The following is a 25,911-nucleotide window of genomic DNA, read 5'->3' as shown; positions in this document are numbered from 1 at the left end:
TAAATATCATGAAATATTTATCACCATAAAAACTCCTAGTCCTCATAGGAACACATAAATCAGTGTGCACCAAATCTAAAATATTTTTAGAAGAAAATGATTTCCCTTTGAAAGAGGAAGTAGTCATCTTACCCAATTGACGTTCTTTACAAATCACATTGTCTGGTTTAACTAGTTGTGGCATACCTATAACCATACTTGACTTGCTAACCTTAACCAAATTATCAAAATTTAGATGACAAAATCTTCTATGCCATAACCAACTATCCTCAACTCTTGAAACCAAACAATTGTTAACATTAGTGTTCAGATGAAATAAGTTACCTTTTGTCTATTTACTGGTAGCAATCAGTTCTCTTTTGCTTCCTCAAATCTCGTACACTCCACTCTTGAACTCAAGATGATAACCTTTATCATTTAGTTGACCAACACTCAACAAGTTATGCTTCAATCCTTCAACCCAATACACATCATCACCATTACTTTTTCTATTTAAATAAATAGAACCTTTACCTTTTACCAAGCATGGTGTATTGTCCTGATGGGCCCCATCCTGAACCCCCACTTTGGACCTAGCTATGTGATGGCTTATGCCTCTACGTAATATGTTCGTTACTGGTCCTTCTCGATCCCTTGTTTGGGGATCTGGCCCTACGGGCACTCGATTGAATAGTAGGGGCAATCTCAAATAGTTCTAGAATTGCCCATAGAATTGTAGGGGGGGCTACTATTGGTTATTGGTCCTTCTTACAAAGACACCTTCAAACACTCATATGGAATGGATTGGATCAGACAATAATACTCCCAGAGGGGCTTTCCTTTCCTTTGAGAATTGAGTTAAGGTACAACGTGCCCACTCTTAAGCTGAGATAGGAATCTCACTACTCCACCATCAAATTCTTCAAGTGAGATGAACTTGTTCGTGTCACCGATCATGTGATGTGAGCAACCACTATCAATGACCCACTCATCATTGTTGTCAATATGGGACACTAAATATTTCTTGTTGGAGAGATCTTCCTTAACTTCTACAAAAACAATTTCCTCGTTATCTTCATCCTCGGATTTCTCATCGGTAACACCTTCATCAACCACAACATAACATTGTTTCTTACCTTTTCCCTTAAACCTTCTAAACTTTTCCTTCTAATCACTGTTAGGACAATTAGCAGCAATATGTCCTATTTTTTACATGAGAAACACTTAAGAGGAAGCTTGCCTTTGTACTTACCGGTGCCTCTAGGAAGTTTCTTTGCCAATAAAGCCTCAGTTTCCATTAGGTTATGTTCACCATCCATTTCTTCATTACCACTACCATGATCACTTGACCTATATTCATTCTTTTCCTTTCTTACCAGTGCATTAGATACGATGCTTTGAAATCAGATTCTACTTTAGATACACTATTGTCAAAGCTATTCAATTCAAAAGAAATGCGCTTGCCTATCAGTGAATCAACTGTAACTTTATCTTTGTTGAGTGACCTCAATTCTTGGATAGTAAATACTCTAATAGCATAAGCATGCAATAAGGTTCTAAGCATTTTACTTACCACTGTGTCTTCTGTTATGGATCCACCAGCACTTTTGATTCCTCCAACTACTTCTTTTATCCTCTGTCCATACTGGGTGATGTTCTCACCTTCCATCATCCTCATGTCATCAAATTTGCCTCTTAGGCTTTCTTCTTTAGCTTTTTGCACATGCTCATCTCCACCATAAATCAACTTCAACTTTTCCCAAACTTCATAAGCAGTTTCTAAACCATGAACATCAATATACTCAAACTCAAAAAGTTTACTTAAAATGGCTTCCAATGCTTGAATATTCTCATGATGTTCCTTAAGATGACACGCAGTCAGAGTACCGGTAGTAGGCGAATACTGATTAACAACATGCTCCAAGAACTGTGGCCTCGTGCCTTTGATGTAGATCTCCATTCTGACACTCCAGATTCTATAGTTATCCTTTGTGAACTTAGGACCCTCCTTCTTCATCATCTTAGATTTACCAACTATTGAGAGTGGGGGGGTGAATCGGTAGTAAAACAATTCTGCAACTCTTCTAAAAAATTGTATCGATAACTACTCAATCAAATCCAGTTAGCAAATTTACCAAACCATTTACTCAAGTGTTCATCATTATGCAAACAATGTAAAGATATCAAATGCTCAAATCAACAATGCAACCACCATACGAACACAGAGATTTTTCACGTGGAAACCCAAATGGGAAAAACCACAGTGGGAATTAACACCCACAAAATATTTGCACTCTTTCAGAATGCGCTCGGTTAAAGGCCTAGCCCGATTAGGAGCTTTACAATATGCCTGGTTAAGAGAAGACCATGTTAGGAGTGACCCGGTTAAGGGATTTCACCTTAGCCCTTTTAGGAGCTCTACTCTGTTGGGAGTAACCTTGTTAGAGGATTTTGAGCTCAAGATAATGAGCCACCCGGTGAAGGGATTTACAAATAAGACCTGTTAGGATCTACCCGGTTAAGGGATTTCAAACTATTGTAACTGTTAGCTAACAACAGGGCAAATGATTTGATCACAACACTTCCTTGCTTGCTAGTATAGATCCTTTTCAGCTCAACTCTGCTACACACATGCAAACACTCAAATCTAGTTCGACACACTCTTCTTCTCAAATCATTGACACATTATCTCTTCTCCAACTTGACCTAAGTACACTTTTGAACTAGGTCAGTTACATAACCCTTACTACATTTAAAAAACATTGAATTTATATTTACATATCATTTCATATCATTCCAGATCATCACATATCATTACAACAAATTTAAAGACAATTTCCACCATTGAATGATCACCACTCATCATCACACATCGATTTGATAAGCAATCAAACCCTTGTCACATTCTACTAAGAACATTATTGTTTCTCAAAAATTTGATCCTTGTACGCGCTTAAACACAATCTTATCATTACACATGGTTTCTGACATGCCATCACTAAGTTATGAACATGATAAGATTCACCGCCAAACCATAAATCATTATTGGTTAAAGATTTGTTACCAATATACATTCTTCTTCACAGAGTTTATGATAGTCAATCATAACTCACTCAATACATTGTTGAAGCGGTTGCAATCACAAACTCATGCCAATGTCATAAACATATGTTCCAAAACACAACATCTAACTCTTCACTGGTCGCCTGTACCAGTGTCTTGATCATCACATTGTTCCTATTTACCTTGCTGCAACTTAGCAGTTTTGTTGTCTAACACATTCCTCTACCGGTTAGGCTATACCGCTAGGCGTAGATGACTTAGATGACTCAACAAACATGGTTTTCATAAATTACAACACAAATAAAGTCATCAAACAACTTACAACAATATCATCATCATCTAGCCAGCAATCTCCATCAACTTTGCAAGTTATGCCAACAATAACTTTACTGGTCATCTTCTCATCTCATCATCATCTCCATATGCCAATAATATCCTCTTCATTATCTTCATCAGTTATGCTATGCCAACACATACTAGGTGATTGCTCCTCAATATTCTTGCTAAAACCATAAATTATCTCAATACATGTCTCTAATCACAAGAGAATACCAACATCACCTATGTCTCCATTTATCCATGAGTACCTGTAACCAAAAATTCATGCCAAACTCCAAATGCAACATAGCACCACCATGAAGTAATCAAGAAAATGATCATGCACACAATACAAAGAAAACTACCAAGATCAATGTCAAAGCTCCATCACAGAATCAAGAACATAAACATGACAACACGATCTAACCATCTCCTCCAAAGAGATAACATGCTCCATATGAACATATCAAATAACAATGTCACGCCAAAACTCTAAGCGCACAATCAAGAGTAAAGCATGACATAATAGCAAACATCCTATCAAACAAGGATAGCATGTCAATGAAAGCATAAACCACACCCCTACCAAAGAACTTTGTGAGTCCTCCAAGATGTCAACATCCTCAAATATCATGAAGATCACCATCTCTTACTAATGTATCGCAAATGTGAGAGAACATTCTACAACAACATGATCTAAGGAGTCTTCTAACATCTACAAACTTAGAAGATTATCCACCATCCAATGGTGAATCCACATCATTGCCAACAACTCCCACTAAATTGTGATATCGAGTCACACATGACATCGTGACCACCATCTCCTAAATGAAGACCATCCAGGTCTAAACGCATAGAATTGAAAAGTCAATAACATCAAGTGTAACCATGAACTCCAAGCCAATAAGATACATACAACTACCAACAACTTACAAATCGAGAGTCAATCCTATACCGCCAACTCATCAAGTTGTCAAATGATCCATCTAAAAGTGTAACCAATGAATAACCAAACTATCATGACATTGTGATCAACCACATGCTACAAGCCCCAACACCAGCTATCTAGGTACTATAAACATCATCCATCCTCTCATCTCAAAACAAACATACCAATGCACTAATGACCACATACAAGGTCAACTAACAAGTATGCACACCACAATGAATCAAACCTAGTGAATATAAACAATGCACATTTGAGTCATCTCATTGCGGAAAAATTGGTTGTACAGACATACCAATCACATAACTTGTAGATTGAATCACTGAAACAAGCAAATTCATCATCACATTAGTAAACTACAAATTGAGATATCAAAGAGAATAATCATGTAGACCAAATGACTCTAACATCAAATCAACATCCAATGTGATTTGTCAAATATATCTACATCCAAGTACCATAGTCAAGGAACCAAATAAGCATCAAGGAGATAATCAACAACCTCCTAACATCAAACCAAAACACCGCCAAATCACCACAGACATGACTATGTCGTGTCAATTCAAAAATCATACCTACATAACCATGACACCATAATCATCACCAACATTGTAGCTGCATCCAACTATCACCCACATGAGACTCCTAGTCTCAAACCATGTCAAATTATGTCCTCAAACCAAAGACAATCTATGTACTTATCACCATCAAAGTCCAAATCTTAAAAATATCTATAAACCTATAACAAAAAGCACCAATTCTGATAAGCATTTGTAGTACCATAAATATCTCATAAAAATATGCACTCCCTCAAATTTTTGCCTCTTGACTTGTCTGGATGCTCACACAATCACACCCTAAACCTTAGGCACCTAAAAGTGATCAACCAAGTACATAAATCTCCATACTTCTCAACCTAATAAAATAGCAACACCACAATGTATTATACCGAACATGTTGTCCAATGCTTATTCAAATAAAAAATCCAAAACTTATTATCAAAACTACGTAACAAAGAACATCTGGTTTTCAAGCTCCAAAAACGTGTCAAAATGGCAAAATCAAGGAACTAAACCTATAAGACATCGTAGTGCTTGGAACCAACTTTCCAACGAGTACAGGGAGTCAAAAATCCAATTCTCTGAATGAAAGTTATGCCTCTAAAAGTTATGAGTGAAACGCTGACATGCTTCAACAAGTGGGTGGTGGGCTAGTAAGTATGAAGTAGGCTAACACACTGTACTCTTCAACATATTTTTTTAAAAGCTCTCCACGATACAATATATCAATTTAAATTAAAGTTCCAATTCTTAATTTATTTATTTTAATTGTTTTTTTTTTCTTATTATCTGATTAATCCATCACATTTTGGTGGAGTTTTTCTATCTATAAATGTGAAATAAAAAAATTCAACCAATCAAAATCAAGCCAATAAATTTTAACACAATGTTTTGCATAGACTATTCGTGGTGGGTACCCACATGAAAACTGTCTCAACTCATGCCGAGAATTTTTTTGGAGAATTTCCGGTAGGTAAATTTCCGGTGGACTGTTAATTTAGCCAGTTCTTTTATTTAAAATGCTCTTACACGTGCTACTTTATGTTTTTTTAACTTTATGTTTTTTTAACTTTCCCTATATTTTCTACCGTGTTATATTCAAGTCATTATTATAAGATTATTTTTATGTGTATTTAGGAAACCAAAATCAAGTAATTTAGTTGAAAAAGATAAATAAAGGGAAAAAAATATTATGGAGATAAATTGATAATAAGATTGAAAATAGATGTATGTAAATTTAAAAAAATATTATAAGGATAAATTGATATAACTTTTAACATTTTTTTTTTAAATTAAGAGTTGTATATATGAGAAATAAATTACAGTAAAAAAATGTTTGTTTAATTTTGATAGTTGATATCATTATTTTGTATTTTAAAATTATTTATCTATGTAATCTTGTATTTTTAATTAATTTAATTTTGTAGAGATTTTCATTACAATTAAAGTTTGGACAAAAACTTTATCATGTTAAATTTTATGGTCTATTTTTTTAATATGTAAATACTTATTGTATATTTTATGTTCTTATTGTACATTTTTAAATATAAATTTCACAGTCCATTTTTATATTATAAATTTAGGAGTCTCTTTTTTTATAATATTTTTAATATTAATTTGTAAATATGTAAATAATTATGTATCTTTATTGTAAATTTGAATGTCCATTTTTTATTGTAAATTTTGAACTTTAATTTTACAAGTAGGTAATATGTTATAGGTGTTCTTATAGTGGAATCATTATGCATTTTCTTGATGGTATGATGAAAGAATAAGAATTTGGTCAAGTATTGAGAGGGGGGGGGGGGGGGGGGGGGGGGGTGTGAATCAGTAGATAGAAAACTTGATACACTTTCACCAAACTTAAAATCAACCTCTCAAGACAAACTTTAAACTGACTGGTTTCATCACTGAACTTTAAACACAATAATACTGACAAGATAAACTGGTTGATTGTTATAACAGATAACAGTAAACAACTTGAAACTTACTAAACCTTTTATCTTGATCACTCAAATACTTAACCTGACAGTAGTTAAAATATATTTCAGTTTGCTGCCAGTTGTCATAACAAATCAAAGTGGATTTAGCAGTTAAGCAATTCAACAATAAACATTCACCACTTGACACAATATTTTTGACGTGCAAACCCAAATGGGAAAAACCACGGAGGGGATGAATACCCACAAGTATTCTAAACTCTTCTAAAGTTTGCCCTGTTAGGAGCTTTAGCCTATTAAAGCCTTACAAAAAGTCATGTTAAGAATAGATCCTGTTAGGGACCAGTCAGTTAAGGGATTGACTATAATGCCATATTAAAAGCAATACCCTATTAGGAGTAACATCAGTGGAGGATTTAGGATCCAAGCTAATGGATCACTTGGTTAGAGGATTTTAATAAAGAATCTTGTTAGAGCTTACCCAGTTAGGGACAACATGAGTTTGTTGATCTGTTTGAATAACACTACACTTGCTTGTTTGGATCCTTTTCATGCTCCTATTTGCCATTACACATATTGCAAATACGTTATCAAGTTCGACAACCACTCTATCACTCTCAACTACAACTTTGCCAACCAATAAATAAAATAACTCATCGACCTTATAAACAAATCATCGGGTCAATAACACGTCACAAACCTAAACATCTCATAGAGATTACAAACAAGTCGGTTCAAGTATGACCGTTGGATTACATAGCAAATAATATAGAAATCAATGCACGTCACTCAAGATATTCTTGACCGCTCCTTGATTACCGCTTCATTAAACTCTGTAACTCATCACATGGTTTGCATTAGATGCAATGAACTTGTTCATTCCCAAGACAGAAATCGTTGTCTCTATGCGCCAAGAAACATTTAAAATATTTATCAATCAACATGCATACGTGCCATAATCTTTGTCATTCACCATTTATCATAATCTGCTTCGACTCCATCGGTTAGGGTTTGGACATCTTCTACAAGTAGGGTTACTGGTTCAACTCTCCAAAACATAAGTAATACCAATTTTCAATACAAACTCCTCCTACCGGTTGCATTACCCTTTACTAGCTCCTTCTACCGATTTGCAATACAACATATAACCTTAATAACAACATCATAAGCTGATATCTTAACATCATAACCTGTATATTGACATCAATGACAACATAGCATATCATTAATGTAATCTTCAAGCAAAATGCCAACAATGTCCAACTTATACCAACAATCTCCCCTTTGGCATTGATGGCAATACAAATACCAATACCCTTGATTGTGATGATGTGTATAGGAATCCTGGTTTACATTTTACCACAATCATACAATACTCCTCATAGTCTTACAGTTCTTCTCTCCCTTTGACAACAATGCCAAAGTGAAAGTAAAACATGCAATGTCAAACTTCACTTGTTCAACATCAACCTACAACTGATGCTCCCCCTGTGGAATAACTCCGCTCTACACCAATCATGTTGTAAATTATGCAAGTAGCTCTGGGATTGATGTATTCCTACATCATGCTCAATTGACCTCATGAAGGGGTACAACCCCTAGCTGACTTCTAAGATATTCAAAAGTAGTCTTAGGCAAAGGTCTAGTAAAGATATCTGCAAGCTACTCCTTAGTAGAAACATGCTCCAATATCACATCTTTACTCTGCACTTTTTCTCTCAAGAAATGATACTTCAATTCAATATGTTTGGTCCTAGTATGCATCATCGGGTTCTTTGAAATATTTATGGCACTGTTGTTGTCGCATAAGATCTTTACCGGTTCAGAAAAATTCATCTTGAATCCTTCCAAAATTTGTTTCATCCAGGTAGCCTGGGTACAATTCATATATGCTACAATATACTCATCTTCAGCAGTAGATTGAGATATGCAACTCTACTTCTTGCTACTCCAAGATACAAGCCTTCCTTCAAGAAAGAAAGCTCCACCAGTTGTGTTTTTTCTATCATCAACATTACCTGCCCAATCTGCATTTGTATACACCTTCAAATCAAAGTTACCTGCATATGGATACCATAAACCATAGTCAACAGTACCTTTCAAATATCTAAATATTTTCTTGGTTGCTATCAAGAGTGTTTCTTTCGGATTCTTCTAAAATCTTGCAACTAGACTAGCTCCATGAGCTATATCCAGTTTGTTGTGAACAACATAGTGCAACTTCCCTATCATTGACCTGTACTCCTTTTCATCAATAGACTTGGATTCATCTTCCTTAGATAGTTTACAACCTATAACCATTGGTGTCCCAACTGGTTTACAATCACTCATACCAAATGTGTTTAACACCTCTATCACATGCTTAGACTATGTGATGAAAATACTAGTCTTCATCCGCTGAATTTGCAAGCCTGTCAAATTTTTTATCTCTCCCACTATAGACATTTCAAACTCATTTTTCATTTCATTTGCAAAGTCATTGCTCATGTCATCATTTCCTCTAAATATAATATCATCTACAAACACTTCACTCACCAGTATCTTATCTCCTTCAGTTTTGATATATATGTTGCTATCTTCACTGGTTCTTTGAAAACCTATCTTCATCACGTGTGAATGTAGCCTCTCATACCATGCTCTCAATGCTTGCTTTAAACCATATAGCACTTTGTGTAGTTTTCATACCATATCTCTATCATCAGTCAACGCATAACCATCAAGTTGCTCAATGTACACTTCTTCTTCTAGTATTCCATTCAAAAATGTCGACTTCACATCCATTTGATATACTTTGAAACACTTATGTGTTGTAAAAGCAAGTAAAGTCCTTGCACCTTGAAGTCTAGCAACTAGTGCAAAAGTCTCACCATAGTCTTCTCCTTCTTCATGTGCATAACCTTTGCAAACCAATCTAGCCTTGTTTTGGACTACTACTCCATCTTCATTTAGCTTGTTTCTGAACACCGACTTAGTACCTATCACATTCTTGTTCAGCGGTCTGGGTACTACGGTCCATGTGTTGTTCTTCTCAATTTGATCTATCTCCTCCTCCATAGCTTTGATCCAATGATCATCACCAAATGCATCCTTGGCAGTTCTAGGCTCAATAATGGAGATCATGCAAGAATTCTCTCTGATTCTTCTTCTGGTTAGCACTCAAACATCTTTATCTCCAATAATCTGGTCAAAATTATGATTTAGTCTCACATACCTCAGAATAAAATGATCATTATCTTCAGGTTCTTCTTCATTATCATCATTAGATTCTAATTCAACCTATTCTAGTTGGACTGACACATCAACATTCTCTTTACCAGTTTCAAGTTTCATCGGTTATGGCTCCAAAAACAGAATGCAAGGATCTTCTTCCTTTTTCTCCACACTGTCTTCCCTTGAGACTACAGGATTCTCATCCACTCGAACATCGGCACTTTCAATGTTTCTCTAAGTTCTCTTGTTGTAACATTTATAGGCCTTACTCTTGGTGGAGTAATCAAGAAATATGCCTTCATCACTCTTATCCTCAAACTTGCTAACATAGTCACCTCTCTTAATAAAACATTTACTACCAAATATCTTAAAATAACTGACATTAGGTGATCTACCATACCGGTATTCATAAGGAGTCTTTTCCTTACCTCTTGTTACCAGTATCTGGTTCATAGTATAGACAGTTGTATTGACAGCTTCTCTCTAGAAATTTTTTGCTACATCTCCTTGAATCAACATCATTCTAGCAGCTTCAACAACTAACATGTTGTTCCTCTCTGCAATACCATTTTTTTTTGGTGTCCTCGGTGCAGAAAGCTACCTTTTGATGTCATTTACTTCACAATACCTAGTGAATTCCTCAGAAGTAAATTCACCACCTTGATCTGTCCTCAGACATTTTAACTTCATGCCACTTTCCTTTTCTACTAAGGCCCTGAATTCCTTTAACTTACCAAAATCTTCTGACTTATCCTTAAGAAATGTGGCCCACATCATTCTTAAACAATCATCAGTGAAGATCATAAAATATATATCACCTTGAATACTTTTAGTCCTTATGGATCCACAAAGATCCATATGAACCAGATCTAACAAGTGTTCTACAGAGAAGGACTTGCTCTTGAAAGTTGAGGTTGTCATTTTTCCCAACTGACATTCCTTACATAGAGCATTTACCGGTTTGTCCAATTGTGGAAAACCTCTCACAGACTTGGACTTACTCACTTTAACAATATTATCAAAACTTATATGACTAAATCTCCAATGTCAAAGACAAATATCATTTATCTTAGAAATTAAACAATGGTTGACTTTGGGATTCAGGTGAAATAGTTTACCTTTAGTCTGTTTGTCGGTTGCAATTAGTTCACCTTTGCTCCTATATATTTTGCACATACCATTCTTAAACTCCAATGGATAACCTTTGTCATTGAGTTTTGCAACACTCAAAAGATTGTGCTTTAATCCTTGAACCTAGTAGACATCATCTATACTGCTCTTTCCATTAAGAGAAATAGTTCCCTTACCTTTTACCATGCAAGGAGAGTCATTACTGAATCTCACAACTCCTCCATCAAATTCCTTCAAAGAAAGAAATTTGGTCCTATCACCGGTCATGTGGTGTGAACAACCACTATCAACGATCCAATCATCAAAACTATCCATGCGAGACACTAATGCCTTCTGATAAGATGTCTCCTCTTTGATGGCAACAAAGATAATGTCTTCATTAGCATCACCCTCATATTCCTCATCAGTGATACCACCATCAACAACAATAAGACAATCTCTTTTGCCTTTCCCTTTGTACTTCTTGAACTTGTCACGCTTATTCTCATTGTCACAATTAGGACAGTTAGTTGCAATGTGTCCAATCTTATTACAAGCAAAGAATTTCAAAGGTTGTTTACCTCTGTAGTTACTGGTACCTCTAGGCAACCGCTTAGCTAAAAATGCTTCTATCTCAACAAAACTATCTTCATCATCAACATCTATGTTGGATCTAGATTCATAACAGTGACTGACATCTCTACTTTTTATCACAGATGGATTAGAAACTAAAGCTCTAAATGCAAACTCAAATTTCTGAGCACTACCATCATAACCATTTGATTCAAAAGCAGTAAGCTTACCAATGATGGAATCTATAGTTACCTTAGTTTTATCAATTGACTTTAGCTCCTGAATGGCTACAACTGGGATAGCGTAGACTAGTGGCAGGGTCCTCAACACCTTGCTAATCACTGTGGCATCTTCAACTTTACCACCAACACTCTTGATCTCATCGAATATCTCTTTTATCCTCTAACCATACTGTTGGATATTTTCACCTTCAGCCATCCGCATGTCATTGAATTTTCCTCTTAGACTCTCTTCTTTGGAAATCTTCACATGCTCATCACAACTATAGATTTCTTCAAGTTTCTTCCATACCTAAAAAGTAGTCTCTAGACCATGGATATCAACATATTTTGCATCAGACAAAGAACTGATAATAGCTTCTAGAGCTTGATTGTTTCTTCTTTCTCTTTCTTCTGATCGTCAATCATAGTTCCACTAGGTCCAACATATTGATTAACAACATATTCCTAGTATTGACTTCCAAGACTCTTGATATAAATTTTCATTCTATCACTCCATATCCTATAGTTTTCTCTGTTAAACTTCGGACCTTCCTTCTTCATCATGATCTACAAGATCTTTACCTCAAGATGTAAGGCTTAGACCTTAGAGGACCTGAAACGCTCTAATACCAATTGATGGTATGATGAAAGAATAAGGATCCGGTCAACTACTAAGAGGGGGGTGAATCAGTAGATAGAAAACTTGATACACTTTCACCAAACTTAAAATCAACCTCTCAAGACAAAATTTAAATTGATTGGTTTCATCACTGAACTTTAAACACAATAATACTGACAAGATAAAGCAGTTGATTGTTATAATAGATAATAATAGAACAACTTGAAACTTACAAAACCTTTTATCTTGATCACTTAAATACTTAACCTAACAATAGTTAAAACATGTTACAGTTTGTTGTTGGTGGTCATAACAAATCAAAGTGGATTTAGCAGTTAGGCAATTCAACAATAAGCATAACCACAAAAACATTCACCACTTGACAGAATATTTTTGACGTGGAAACCCAAATGGGAAAAACCACGGTGGGGATGAATACCCACAAGTATTCTGAACTCTTCTAAAGTTCACCCTATTAGGAGCTTTAGCCTATTAAATCTTTACAAAAATTCTTGTTAAGAACAAATACTGTTAGGGACCACCCAGTTAAGGGATTGACTATAATGCCCTATTAAAAGAAATACCCTGTTAGGAGTAACCTAAGTGGAGGATTTAGAATCCAAGTTAATGGTTCACCTAGTTAGAGGATTTGAATAAAGAATCTTGTTAGAGATTACCCACTTAAAGGATTTAATTATTGTAATTGTTAGAAAACAACAGAGGTTTGCTGATCTATTTGAATAGCACTACACTTGCTTGTTCAGATCCTTTACATGCTCCTATCTACCATTACACATACTGCAAATACATTATCATGTTCGGAAACCACTCTCTCACTCTCAACTACAACTTTGCCAACCAATAAATAAAACAACTCATCAACCTTATAAATAAATCATCAGGTCGGTAACACATCACAAACCTAAACATCTCATATAGATTACAAACAAGTCGGTTCAAGTATGACTATTGGATTACATAGAAATCAATGCACATCACTCAAGATATTCTTGACTGCTCCTTGATTATTGCTTCATTGAACTCTGTAACTCATCACATGGTTTACATTAGATTCAATGAACTTGCTCATTCCCAAGACATAAATCATTGTCTCTACATGCCAAGAAACATTTAAAACATTTATCAATCAACATGCATATGTGTCATAATCTTTGTCATTCACCATTGATCATAATCTGCTTCAACTCCATCGGTTAGGATTTGGACATCTTCTACAGGTAGGGTTACTGGTTCAACTCTCCAAAACATAAGTAATACCGGTTTTCAGTACAAACTCCTCCTACCAGTTGCATTACCCTTTGCTAGCTCCTTCTTTCAGTTCGCAATACAATATATAACATTAATAACATCATAAGATGATATCTTAACATCATAACCAATTTATTGACATCAAAGACAACATAACATATCATTAATGCAATCTTCAAGCAAAATGCCAACAATCTCCAACTTATACCAACATTTCCATGGTAAATATGTAAATAAAAATTTAAACATAACCACATACATTTTAAAGATAGAAATTGTATAATGTTAAATATCTATAATAAAATATCAAAAGTAGTATATATGTAAATAAATATTAAAGTATAAATAACATATTTAAAAAAAACTGAAACTACACATTAATTATTAAGTGAAAAATGAGTATTATGTAAATAAATAAAACTAACCTTTTTACTAAATAATGTAAAAAAAATAAAATAACTCTGAAGCACATAAAATAAGTAATTAAAATAAAATAACTTTTTAAATGATTATATTGGGTATGACTTAATTATAAATTAAATAAAAAAATTCATAAATAATTGTAAAGTAAAATAAAATAGTCGTGCAAGAAATGAAATAATTCAAGATTATATTTCTTAAGATGTTTTTTAAAAAGTCATGTATTGTTAAATTAATAATTAAACAAAATTTTAAATTACTTTTAGAATGTTTAAATATTTAAACCGTATCTTTCTAACCATTGAAATGGATCCATTACACATCATAAGTGTTATTCACTAAAAAATGTAAATAAAATAAAATAATTTTTAAATAATTCTATTTTAAGTAAGACTTAATTGTCAATTAAATAGATATTTTTATTATCATATAATATAATTTAAGTTTATTTTGATGAGATGTTTTAGTACAATTATGTAATCTCAAAGCATCACCATGACAATGGTTTAACTCGTTTGTTTGCTTTATGCTTAGATAAATCTAAAACATGCTTTCATCATATATTTTTAATAACTAGTGCCTATTAAGGATAGCATGGACATGAATGATAACTTGATTTATCTGTTACACTTGTTATATATGTCCATTATATGCATAATAATTCCTACCTTTTCTTAATACTCCATCCTCTCATAAATTCGCTTGAGGTCAACATGTTCTATTTTAATAACTTAATGTACTTCCTGATTCTATATACATGATGCTATAATGACTTCTTAAACACATTCTCATCACCTTACCTCTTGATATTGTTGTTGCCTAGAAACGGGTTTACACTGCCACAAGGTAGAGACCAAGGTGATTCCTCAAAATAACTAGGGAAAGCCACTTCGAACTGTCAATATGCTTAAGACTTGGACCAACTGCGACAAGGATCTGCAAATCCTTCTACACTTTGGGCTCTGCAAGACCCAGGAGGGTGATCCCTTAGCCAATTTGTGATATTTGCACCATATTCATAAATTATGCATAAAACAAAGCAAATAATCTCATGTAAAGGCTCAACAGAAAGGGAGAATGCTCAAGAATGGAAAATTTCTCAGTGATCCTCACCCAATTGGAGCATGGGATGATTATGACACCTCAAACATACATAAAAATTTGGAAATATGTCTTTATTGTAGTACCCCTCCTCGATCAGTCTCTTTTGTATGTTTTTGACTTACTTCAATGGAACATTATTGTATATTGATTCAGATTGTATGCAATGTTATTTCATGCTTTATCTGGATTTGTAGTGTATGATTTTATGTAGTATATCTGTGCTTATGATTAATGTTGTTTTATGGATCATTATCATAGACTGACACTCACCTTATATGTGCGATGCGTTATTTATATGTTGTGTGTTTGCAAGTGTATTGCAATGCAAGGAGATGATTTTCCTTCACTCACTCCGGTGAGACAGGGAACGTCATGATTTCCCTTCATCGGTGTGTGTGTCGTGTCTGTGTGTGTGTGTGTATATATATATATATATATTTGTCTCTATGCACATGTGGTTCTTTGGTGCAGGACATTGCAGGTACAAGTACCAGGTTGGTACGAGGTATCGACTCCACCTGGTTTCACAGGTTTGAGCATGCCTTATATGTCCGATGGGAGTGGAGGAGATAGTTGTTGGACCCTAACTTGACATGCAGTTAGACTTGTGTGAGTGTCGTCAGTCGGTTGTCTTTCCCGTATGGCTGGTATGCGAGTCATAGTGCTTTGGTTTGGTCATTTGTGAGTCGTCATTTGATCATCCTTTGTTGTGCGTGTTTCCATTTATTTAAATAGTTATTTAATTGAGTAGATGATTCTATTTTTACGTTGGCATAATTAGTTGATTATTATGCTCTTAAGTCTATTGATTAATTAAATTAATGATTTGCAAATTAAATGGTTAAATGGCTTATTTTATTGTGTAAAGTTGCATTAATATATTTTGTGGAAGGAAATAAATAATTTCCTAGTCATTTAAGTTTTAAATGCTTATGTTGAAAGAAAGTATTTTGGAAATAGAAAATCAATAAAAGATTTTCTTTTTACCTTTCCATTTGACTTTTGTATTTTATTTATTGGAAAATAATTGTTTTTGGATAAAGGTAAATCTGATTGCTTTTTACTTTTTAAATAATTTAATATGATTGGTGGAGGAAACTTTTAACCTAAAAAGTTTAGGTTGGAATGATTTTCCCCCTTTATTCCTAGAAATTCACGGGAAGAGGAGGCAGAAAATTTGGGAGAGAAATTTGGAAAACCATTTTGGAGGAGATGGAATTTGATTTGGTTTGCAAGGATTGGGATTCTTCCATCATTTTGCTTGCTAGTTTTCTTCAAGGTTGGATAATCTCTTCTTGTTTGAAATTTAAATTTGAATATTTCAGTTGTTTCCTGTGTGTTAAAAAGATGCAAATCTCTTGTAGATTCATGTGGAATGATTGGGATGGAAGAAAGAGTGTTTGTTATTGTTGATTTTGTGGAGCTTATATCATATATTTGCTTATAGGAAAGAAATGGTTCATTTCTCTATTTTCTTTGTGTTTTTGTTCTTGAAAATCAACTTCTTGAATTACCTCTTCTATTTGGAATAGAATGAATTAGATTTAGTTTATTGTGTGCTTTCTAGTATCTAATTGCCCAAGATTTGGGGTTTTCCTTTGGAGTTCCTGACAGGGCATTACATTTGGTATCAAAGCCCATGTTTCAACACTGGGTACTTTGGGTTTGTAGTGAGACCATTCACCTTGACCTTTTGTTTAGGTCTTGTGGTGTGACCTCCTTGCTTCTTTCCTTGCCTTTGATCTAAACTTTCTCTCTTGTGTAGTGATAGGTCATGGCTAGGAAATCTAAGGGAGGTGGTCGTGTTGGTGGCCGCACCAGAGGCAGAGGAGGAGGATGGGGTCAAGGTTCTGACCACCATAGTCCTTTGCCACCACCCACTCATGCGAGTGTGGATTAGGATTAGTCTATTCATCAAGAGGGACTGCATTCAGGAGAGCAGGCTCCTGAAAGGGAAGAGCTGCGATAGATGTTTCAGGGTTTGCTAGCTAGACTAGGCCCAAGACCTATGGTGGATCAGCCCATCCATGCCCAGGTAGAGGAGTCGCTTCAGCAAATTCCCTAGAGAGAGAGGTCCCAATGGACCAGGATCCAGCTAACATGGGGCACATGAAGGACTTGATGTGGTCCAATCCTCCTTTCTTTGGCGGTAAAGGTACCGATCTCGAGGCAAAGACCTGGATTATTAGTTTAGATCACTATTTCGCCATGTATCCATATGGTAGAACACCAAGGTGAGATACACTATCATGCATCTCAAGAGTTTTGCATCTATCTGGTGGCGATTAGAGGAGGAGAGGATCAGTGTGTGCATCAACACCATCTCATGGGAGATCTTTCTAGAGAGATTTAGGGTATGATTTCTATCACCCCAATGGAGGCAGTCATGAGCAGACAAGTTCTATGCTTTGTGCCAGTTTGGGTTGTCAGTAAATCAGTTTGAGCACAGGTTCTATGAGCTCAAACAGTATGTCAGGATCGATAATGACGAGGCTATGCTTGTTCAACACTTCTTGAGGGGTCTTAACGACCGCATCAGTGGAGTGAGAGTTTTTTAGCCTGCTTCAGTAGAGGTAGTCGTGGCAAAATCTAGGTTGGTGGAGTAGAACCTTAGCCATGCTCATGGCGGCCAGTTTGGAGTTCAGATTGGGAGTGAGCCTTTTAGTGGGTCTAGAGGGAGAGGGAATCAGTCCCAGACTGCTGCACCTCTTAGGGGTCCTCAAGCACCTGCTAAGGGTAGTCAGTAGCAGTAGCAGTCGAGACCGAAGCAGTCTCAGGGCCAACCGAGTGGTAACTCTCAGTTTCAGAAGAGTAGGAACTGGTAGAGGAATAGGAAGACCTTTCCAGGGCAGTCCTCTCATGGTGCATCTTAGGCCCCTAGTGGGGAAAGCTTTCAGCAGTCCAGTGGGTCGTTTGGGAGTAAAGGACCTGTTAGAGGAGCTTTCTTCTCTTGTGGCAAGTTTGGTCACAAAGCCTCTCAGTGCCCTCAATGTCCTCACCAGTCAGGTAGCCAAAGGCCAGCCGCATCAGAGCTAATAGTGGGGGATGTAGGTAGATCCCATACAGTATTTGCAGCGGTGGATGACCGCCAGGTTGAGCATCAAAGTACCATGATTGAGACTACAGGTGTGTTGTGTGGTATCCCTATCTCTATACTTTGATTTTGGTGCTTTAGATTATTTTATTTCTTCATCCATTGTGGAGCGGTGTGGGGTCGTGTCTACTAAGTAGGTGGATAGGTGGCAAGTAGAGTTGGCTACCAGTGTGCATGTGTTTGTAGATGCCTTCCTTCCCAGTTGTGAGTTGGACCTAGGACCCTCTGTCACTTCAATTGACCTTCGAGTCATTCCTTTGGGGTCCTATGGATTTGTGTTGGGGATGGATTGGTTATCATCTCATAGCGCTTGTGTAGACTATTATCTGAAGACAATAGAGTGTTTATATGACCATGGCAGGAGAGTGGGGATCGTTAGAGTTTAGCGATCGATATCCTTACGTATGATTTCCACTATGCAACTTAGGCGGTGCATGCATCAAGGGTGTCAGCTTTATGCAGATGCTCTTGAGGATGTGGATGAGGAAGAGAGTTGAGAAATCACTCTTGATCGTCACCCTATTCTTCGAGAGTATGTTGATATGTTTCCTTTGGATATTCCCAGTATGCCTCCGAAGCGAGACATAGATTTTAGCATTGACTTGGTTCCTAGTGTGGAACCTATTTCGAGAGCACCATATCAGATGATTATGTAGGATTTGAGTGAGTTGAAGTTGTAGGCAGAGGAGTTGTTGACCAAGGGGTTCATTCATCCTAGTGTTTCTCCTTGGGGTGTGTCGGTTATCTTCATTAACAAGAAGGATAGTTCTCTTTGGTTATGCATTGATTACAGACAATTGAATAAGGTAACCATCTGGAATCGATATCTATTGCCTTGGATAGATGATATTTTTGATCAGGTGAAGGGAGCCAAGGTGTTCTCTAAGATATATCTAAAATGTACATTCATGATTTAGACATTCATAGGATGGTGTTTTGTACTCGTTATAGTCACTATGAGTTCACAATGGTGTCATTTGGGTTGACGAACGCACCTTCAGTGTTCATGAGTTTTATGAATGGGTTTTTTCGCACCTACCTTGACCAATTTGTCCTTGTGTTCTTGGATAACATATTGATTTATTCTAGATCTATGGAAGAGCATGAGGGTCACTTGCGTCAGGTATTGCAGTGCTTGAGGGAGAATCAGCTTTTTGCGAATTTGGCGAAGTGTGATTTCTTCAAGTGTGAGGTGAGCTATCCTAGTCATATAGTTTTGGGAGAAGGTGTATCCGTGGATCCTTCTAAGATCCAAGCCATTGTGGATTGGCCAATGCTAACCAATGTTTCTGAAGTTCGGAGTTTCATGGATTTGGCCAGATATTACCGTTGCTTTGTGCAGAGCTTTTCTCGGATGGACCACTCGATTACTTCTCTTCAAAGGAAAGGAAAGAAGTTTGTTTGGTTAGAGTAGTGTGAATTAGATTTTCGTACCTTGAAGGAACTCCTTGTTAGTGCTCTGATTTTGGCAGTTCCTGATACATCCAAAGATTTCATGGTGTGCACATATGCCTCTTTAGAAGGTATAGGTGCGGTGCTTATGCGGGATGGACATGTGGTTGCCTATGAGTCTCGCAAACTCAAGGATCACGAGTTGAACTACCCAGTTCATGACTTGGAGTTGGCAGATGTAGTGCATGTGTTGGTTAGATGGAGACATTTCCTGTTGAGGTGTCGGTTTGAGCTACATAGTGATCACCGCAGTTTGCAGTATACTTTCACACAACCAAACTTGAATGCTCGACAATGAAGATGGATGGAATTCCTCTGTGAGTATGATTTTAAGGTTTTTTATATTCAGGGGAAAGAGAATGTAGTGGCAGATGCTTTGAGCCGTAGGCAGCACGAGGTTGCAGCATTGTCCCTTGGTGTGGACTTGAGTTAGAGAATTCTTGGAGTTCTTCCTCAGGACACCTGATATCAAGATGTTAGAGCCATGGCAAAGTCTGGAAGACCATTGGAGGGTAGATATTCTGGTTATACTCTTGAGTTAGATGGTCTCCTTCGACATCTTGGATGGATCTATGTACCTCCTTTGGAGGGTCTTCACATTTTGATCATGACTGAGGCCCATCGTGCACCTTATTTGGCACACCCCGATGTCAAGAAGATACATGCAGATCTTTGACAGATATATCATTAGGCTATTATGAAATGTGACATTATTGATTTTGTGTCAAAGTGCTTAGAATGTCAGTGGGTGAAGGCAGAGCATCAACACCCTACAGGGCTTTTACAGCTGAATTTGATACCGGATTGGAAATGGGATATCATTTTCATGGATTTCATTGTAGGGTTTCTTATTTCTTTGCGTCACCATGATGCCATCATGGTCATTATGGATAGATTGGCCAAATTTGCTCATTTTGTTCCTATTTGATCTTCTTATACAGCAGCAGTGGTGGCACGAGTCTTCTTGGAAGATGTGGTGAGGTTGCATGGGATCCCAAGGTGGATCATTTCTGATAGAGACCCTATCTTTACTTCAACCTTATGGACCTCACTTCAGCATGCTTTGGGAACCCGATTGAACTTTAGTACAACTTATCACCTAGAGACCAACGGTTATACTGAGCATGTGAATCGAGTCTTGGAAGACATGCTTCGCATGTATGTTATGGACCAACAGGCGCGTTGGGAGGAATACCTTTGCCTTGTGGAGTTTTCTTATAACAATGAATATCACAGCTCTATAGGTATGTCTCCCTTCCAGGCATTGTATGGTCATCCTTTCTGTACTCCTTTAAGTTGAGATCGGTTGGAGGATAGGGTGCGTTTAGGCTCAGATATTCTTCATGAGATGGAGCAGCAGGTTGAGCAAATTTGTGGGCATTTGGTTGTTGCCCAGAATAGGCAGAAGAAGTATGTTGATGCCCATAGAGTAGATCATCAATTTTCTATTGGTGATCATGTGTTCTTGAGAGTGCGTCCGCAGAAGAGTCTGATCTGTTATGGAAAGGGTTCGAAGTTGTCACCTCATTTTGTATGCCCTTTTGAGATCCTTGAAAGGATAGGACATGTTGCCTATCGTCTTACCTTGTCGCCGAGTCTATCCCGCATCCACGATGTCTTTCATGTTTCTATTCTTCAACCTATCATCTTGATGTGACCCATGTTCTTGATTGGAACGCTTTACAAGTCGAGGATGGGTAGTTTTCCATGGAGCCTGTGTGCATTCTTCAGTGTCAGGATTTGACCCTTAGGGATCATACCATCGACCAGGTAAGGGTCCTATGGCACCCAAGTGATGAGACCTCAGCAACGTGGGAAGATGCAGCAAAGATGAGAGAGCTTTATTCTTATTTGCTTTAGGCTTCCAAGAGTAAGCCTAGGCTTGGGGGGGAGGATGTAGTACCCCTCCTCAATTAGTCTCTTTTTGTATGGTTTTGACTTACTTCAGTGGAACATTATTGTATATAGATTTGGATTTTACGAGATGTTATTTCATGCTTTATTTGGATTTGTGGTGTATGATTTTATGCAGTATATCAATGCTTATGATTAATGTTGTTTTATAGATCATTATCATAGACTGACACTCTTACCTTATATGTGTGATGCATTATTTATATGTTGTGTGTTTGCAAGTGTATTGGGATGCGAGGAGATGATTTTCCTTCACTCACTTTGGTGAGATAGGGAACATCACAATTCTCCTTCATCAGTGTGTGTGTCGTGTCTGTATATATATATATATATTTGTCTCTATGCACACGTGGTTCTTTGGTGCAAGACATTGCAGGTACAAGTACCGGGTAAGTACGGGGTATCGACTCCACCTGATTTCATAGGTTTGACCATGCCTTATATGTTCGATGGGAGTGGAGGAGATAGTTGTTGGACCCTAACTTGACCTGCAATTACACTCATGTGAGTGTTTTCAGTCGGTTGTCTTTCCCGTCTGGTCGGTATGCGAGCCATAGTGCTTTGGTTTGGTCATTTGTGAGTCATCATTTGATCATCCTTTGTTGTCCATGTTTCTGTTTATTTAAATGGTTATTTAATTGAGTAGATGATGCTATTTGTATGTTATCGTAATTAGTTGATTGTTATGCTCTTAAGTCTATTGATTAATTAAATTAATGATTTGCTAGATTAAATGGTTAAATGGCTTATTTTATTGTGTAAAGTTGCATTAATATATTTTGTGGAAGGAAATAAATAATTGCCTAGCTATTTAAGTTTTAAATGCTTATGTTGAAAGAGAGTATTTTGGAAATAGATAACTAATAAAATATTTTCTTTTTACCTTTCCATTTGACTTTTGTATTTTATTTATTGGAAAAGAATTGTTTTTGGATGAAGGTAAATCTGATTGCTTTTTACTTTTTAAATAATTTAATCTGATTGGTAGAGGAAACTTTTAACCTAGAAAGTTTAGGTTGGAATGATTTTCCCCTTATATTCCTAAAAATTCACAGGAAGAGGAGCCATAAAATTTGGGAGAGAAATTTGGAAAACCATTCTGAAGGAGGAGCTGGAATTTGATTTGGTTTGCAAGGATTGGGATTCTTCCACCATTTTGCTTGCTAGTTTGCTTCAAGGTTGGATAATCTCTTCTTGTTTGAAATTTAAATTTGAATATTTCAATTGCTTCTTGTGTGTTAAAATGATGCAAATCTCTTGTAGATTCATGTGGAATGATTGGAATGGAAGAAAGAGTGCATGTTATTGTTGATTTTGTGGAACTTATATCATTTATTTGCTTATAGGAAAGAAATAGTTCATTTCTCTATCTGTTGTGTGTTTTTATTCTTGAAAATCAACATCTTGAAGTACCTCCTCTATTTGGAATAGAATGAATTAGATTTAGTTTGTTTTGTGCTTTCTAGTATCTAATTGCCCAAGATTTGGGGTTTTCCTTTGGGGTTCCTGGTGGGGCATTACATTGATTATAATGATATGACAAACCATAAGTGAAACAAACAAAAAATTGATAACCTAATGGCATTTGCTAGCATAAACCAGTGCCTTACTCCATTGGGCTCTAAGTGTCTGAAATATTACTGAAAACTTGATAGAAATTTACCTAATAGCTGACTTAATCTTAAATGATAATACATTACAATATCATTTCATTTTGCAATTTCTCACCCAAACTACTTATCAAATCCTAGTACAAGCTCTATCCCTCTGTAATTTCATTCAAGCATTTTAATTAACCCCTTGGATTAAAGTGCGAGATGAAAAACTACATACATCATAACAATGCAACAAGTAAATGAAAGCCTTGATCCCATTGACTCAAAAAAGATAAAATTATACACCGGAGAGTAAAGGTTTGAAATTATATTTGTATTAACTTCAAAAGCTATTTTCTATCAAATAATCGAATACATTCCATTTACAAGAGAAACCCCTTTGAAATTTGAAACTAATGACTATCTTTTATTTTGCTCTGCAAAATGACATTACAACTCTCTACTATTTACTCATGACTTCTCAAAACTGGAACCTAATCTTGCCGACTAGACCTACACAAAAAGACCCTATTCAAAGATTTTGGAACCCTTTCTAATGGCCCCAAATTCCCCTTTATAGAAAACAAGGGAGAAAACAAGCTTCAAGCCAATAGACACATGTCATCAAGATGATTAAACATACCTGAAGTTTGTTACAACAATATTAATAAATTTTAACCAATATCAAAATTTGTGGTCGCTTCTCTAAAACTCATGATGTATTTTACTGCCATCGTTGTTGTTCCAGTTCAAAAAGATATCCACCACTAGAAGACAAAAATAGTTATATCAAACTATTTACAACCTTTATTCATCATTCAGATACATCCTACTTCATCCATTGTACTCTTCATCGGATGGTCTTTTATAACTCATGACTTCATCATCTTTAGCTCTGTATGGAGTGTATTTAATGACTACTTGATTTGCCTCTCTTTCAAAAGATTCAAAAAATAACCTCGTGGAAATTATTTTGTCCATGCTATCCTCCAACATATCCATATTCAGCCCTTTACATATTAGCTCTACCTAGGTACAAATGACTCTCTCTGCCTCCTCTCTCCAAAATTGTAGATGCTTGACTGCCCCATTTTCATCCTCAATATCCGGTAAAAGAGTTTCACTCAACTCACTAAAATTTCTCATCAGCTCCCTTATCTTTCTTTCTATATTTTTTGGCAAAATTTGGGCCTCTTGCATTGATTTTACCAATAAATAAGTTGGTTGGAGTGCAGGTGGCCTCTCAGTATGATACTTGGAAGCCATAGACATTATTCTAAGTTTGTTTCCCCTTTGCAACCATTTTTTGAGCAAGGGAACCGCCATCTCTTTATCATCATCAAATTTCTGAATAGTATTAAATAATAAAGAATACAGGGAATGAATGTTGTTAAGTATACTATCCACCTTTTCATTTAAATGAGTTAGCACTTAACTAACTATCTCCTTTTGTTGCCAAGATGATTGATCTTCTGATTTCTTCAACTTATTTTCTTATTTAATAATCTTCTCCAAGAGTTAAGATTGAGTTGGATCAGCAGATCTAGTGGCTTTGGGATCATCATCATCATGTGGGACCAATGATATATTGGGGATATCAACATTGATGTCAAGTTTAACATCTTCTTTTTCATGGATAATAGGTGATCCTGGATGTTGATGGTGTTGATGTCCCTGCAAGTTCAAAAGAGGAGACTCTTATCTGTCCTTGCTCAAGGAGTTTCACTCTCATTTGCAACTATACACACCTCTGTTGAACTGCATTGTAATCATTGAAAATCTTGTCAAATTTTCTCATTAACTCTGCCTTTTCCAAGGCTTCACTCTTTGAAGATTCATGAGCCAATTTAGCAACATCAACATTCAACTTTGTAGCCTCCACACTTGATGTGTCAAATTCTCTCTTTATAATAATCCCTCCCCTTAAGTTGGGATTTATGTCACTAATGTTAGTCTTTCTAGGTCCTTCCTCTAATGCCCATATTGCCAAGGTTGCATAATCATCTACAAAATCTGATCATTTCAATGCCAACCTTGCTTCCTCCTCTGAACTAAATTGTTGGCCCTTTGATTTCCTAATTACATCAAAGGTCACTGTATCTACTATATCCCATTCTGGTAAAATTAGAACTCCAACCTGACTTACAATCATCTTGTCCTCATGTGTAGTGATTCTCTTTAACTCTTCCATCATCTCACTCTTAACTTCTTCCTAATTCTCATGTTCAGACGTATCTGGCCTCTGATCTTTTCTCTCATCAGTTCTCTTCTTAAATTCTTCAATTTCCATCTTCCACACTAATTGCAAAAAGGTTGGGTTTCTTACAAAAGTATCATCCTCAAGAAACTTATCACATGCATCCTTCCTTGCATCCATGAAAGCTCTACCTTGAATATCTAAAGGAGTGAGGTCCAACTCCAAATTAGGGGGCAAAGGAGGGATACCAATTTGCATATCTACACTTGTTGCTACAAGTGTATCTTCCTCCATTTGTTCTTCAACTTGCCTTAAAGGTGAAAATGG

General features: G+C 36.2%; 1 protein-coding gene across 1 annotated transcript in view; it reads right to left on the bottom strand.

Moving 5' to 3' along the window:
* LOC131028669 (potassium transporter 26) overlaps positions 1-25,578 on the bottom strand; it is a 43,835-nt gene extending 18,257 nt beyond the window's left edge. Inside the window, exons 1-2 of the mRNA XM_059219409.1 lie at positions 25,421-25,578; positions 25,136-25,309 (exon numbers count right to left, since the gene is read on the bottom strand). Coding sequence (XP_059075392.1) covers positions 25,136-25,309; positions 25,421-25,578 — 332 coding nt within the window. The remainder of the gene's footprint in view (positions 1-25,135; positions 25,310-25,420) is intronic.
* Between the last annotated feature and the right edge of the window lie 333 nt (positions 25,579-25,911).

Source organism: Cryptomeria japonica, chromosome 4 (genome assembly GCF_030272615.1).
Source record: "Cryptomeria japonica chromosome 4, Sugi_1.0, whole genome shotgun sequence".
Classification (NCBI taxonomy): domain Eukaryota; kingdom Viridiplantae; phylum Streptophyta; class Pinopsida; order Cupressales; family Cupressaceae; genus Cryptomeria; species Cryptomeria japonica.
This window is presented reverse-complemented; position numbering and strand designations above follow the sequence as displayed.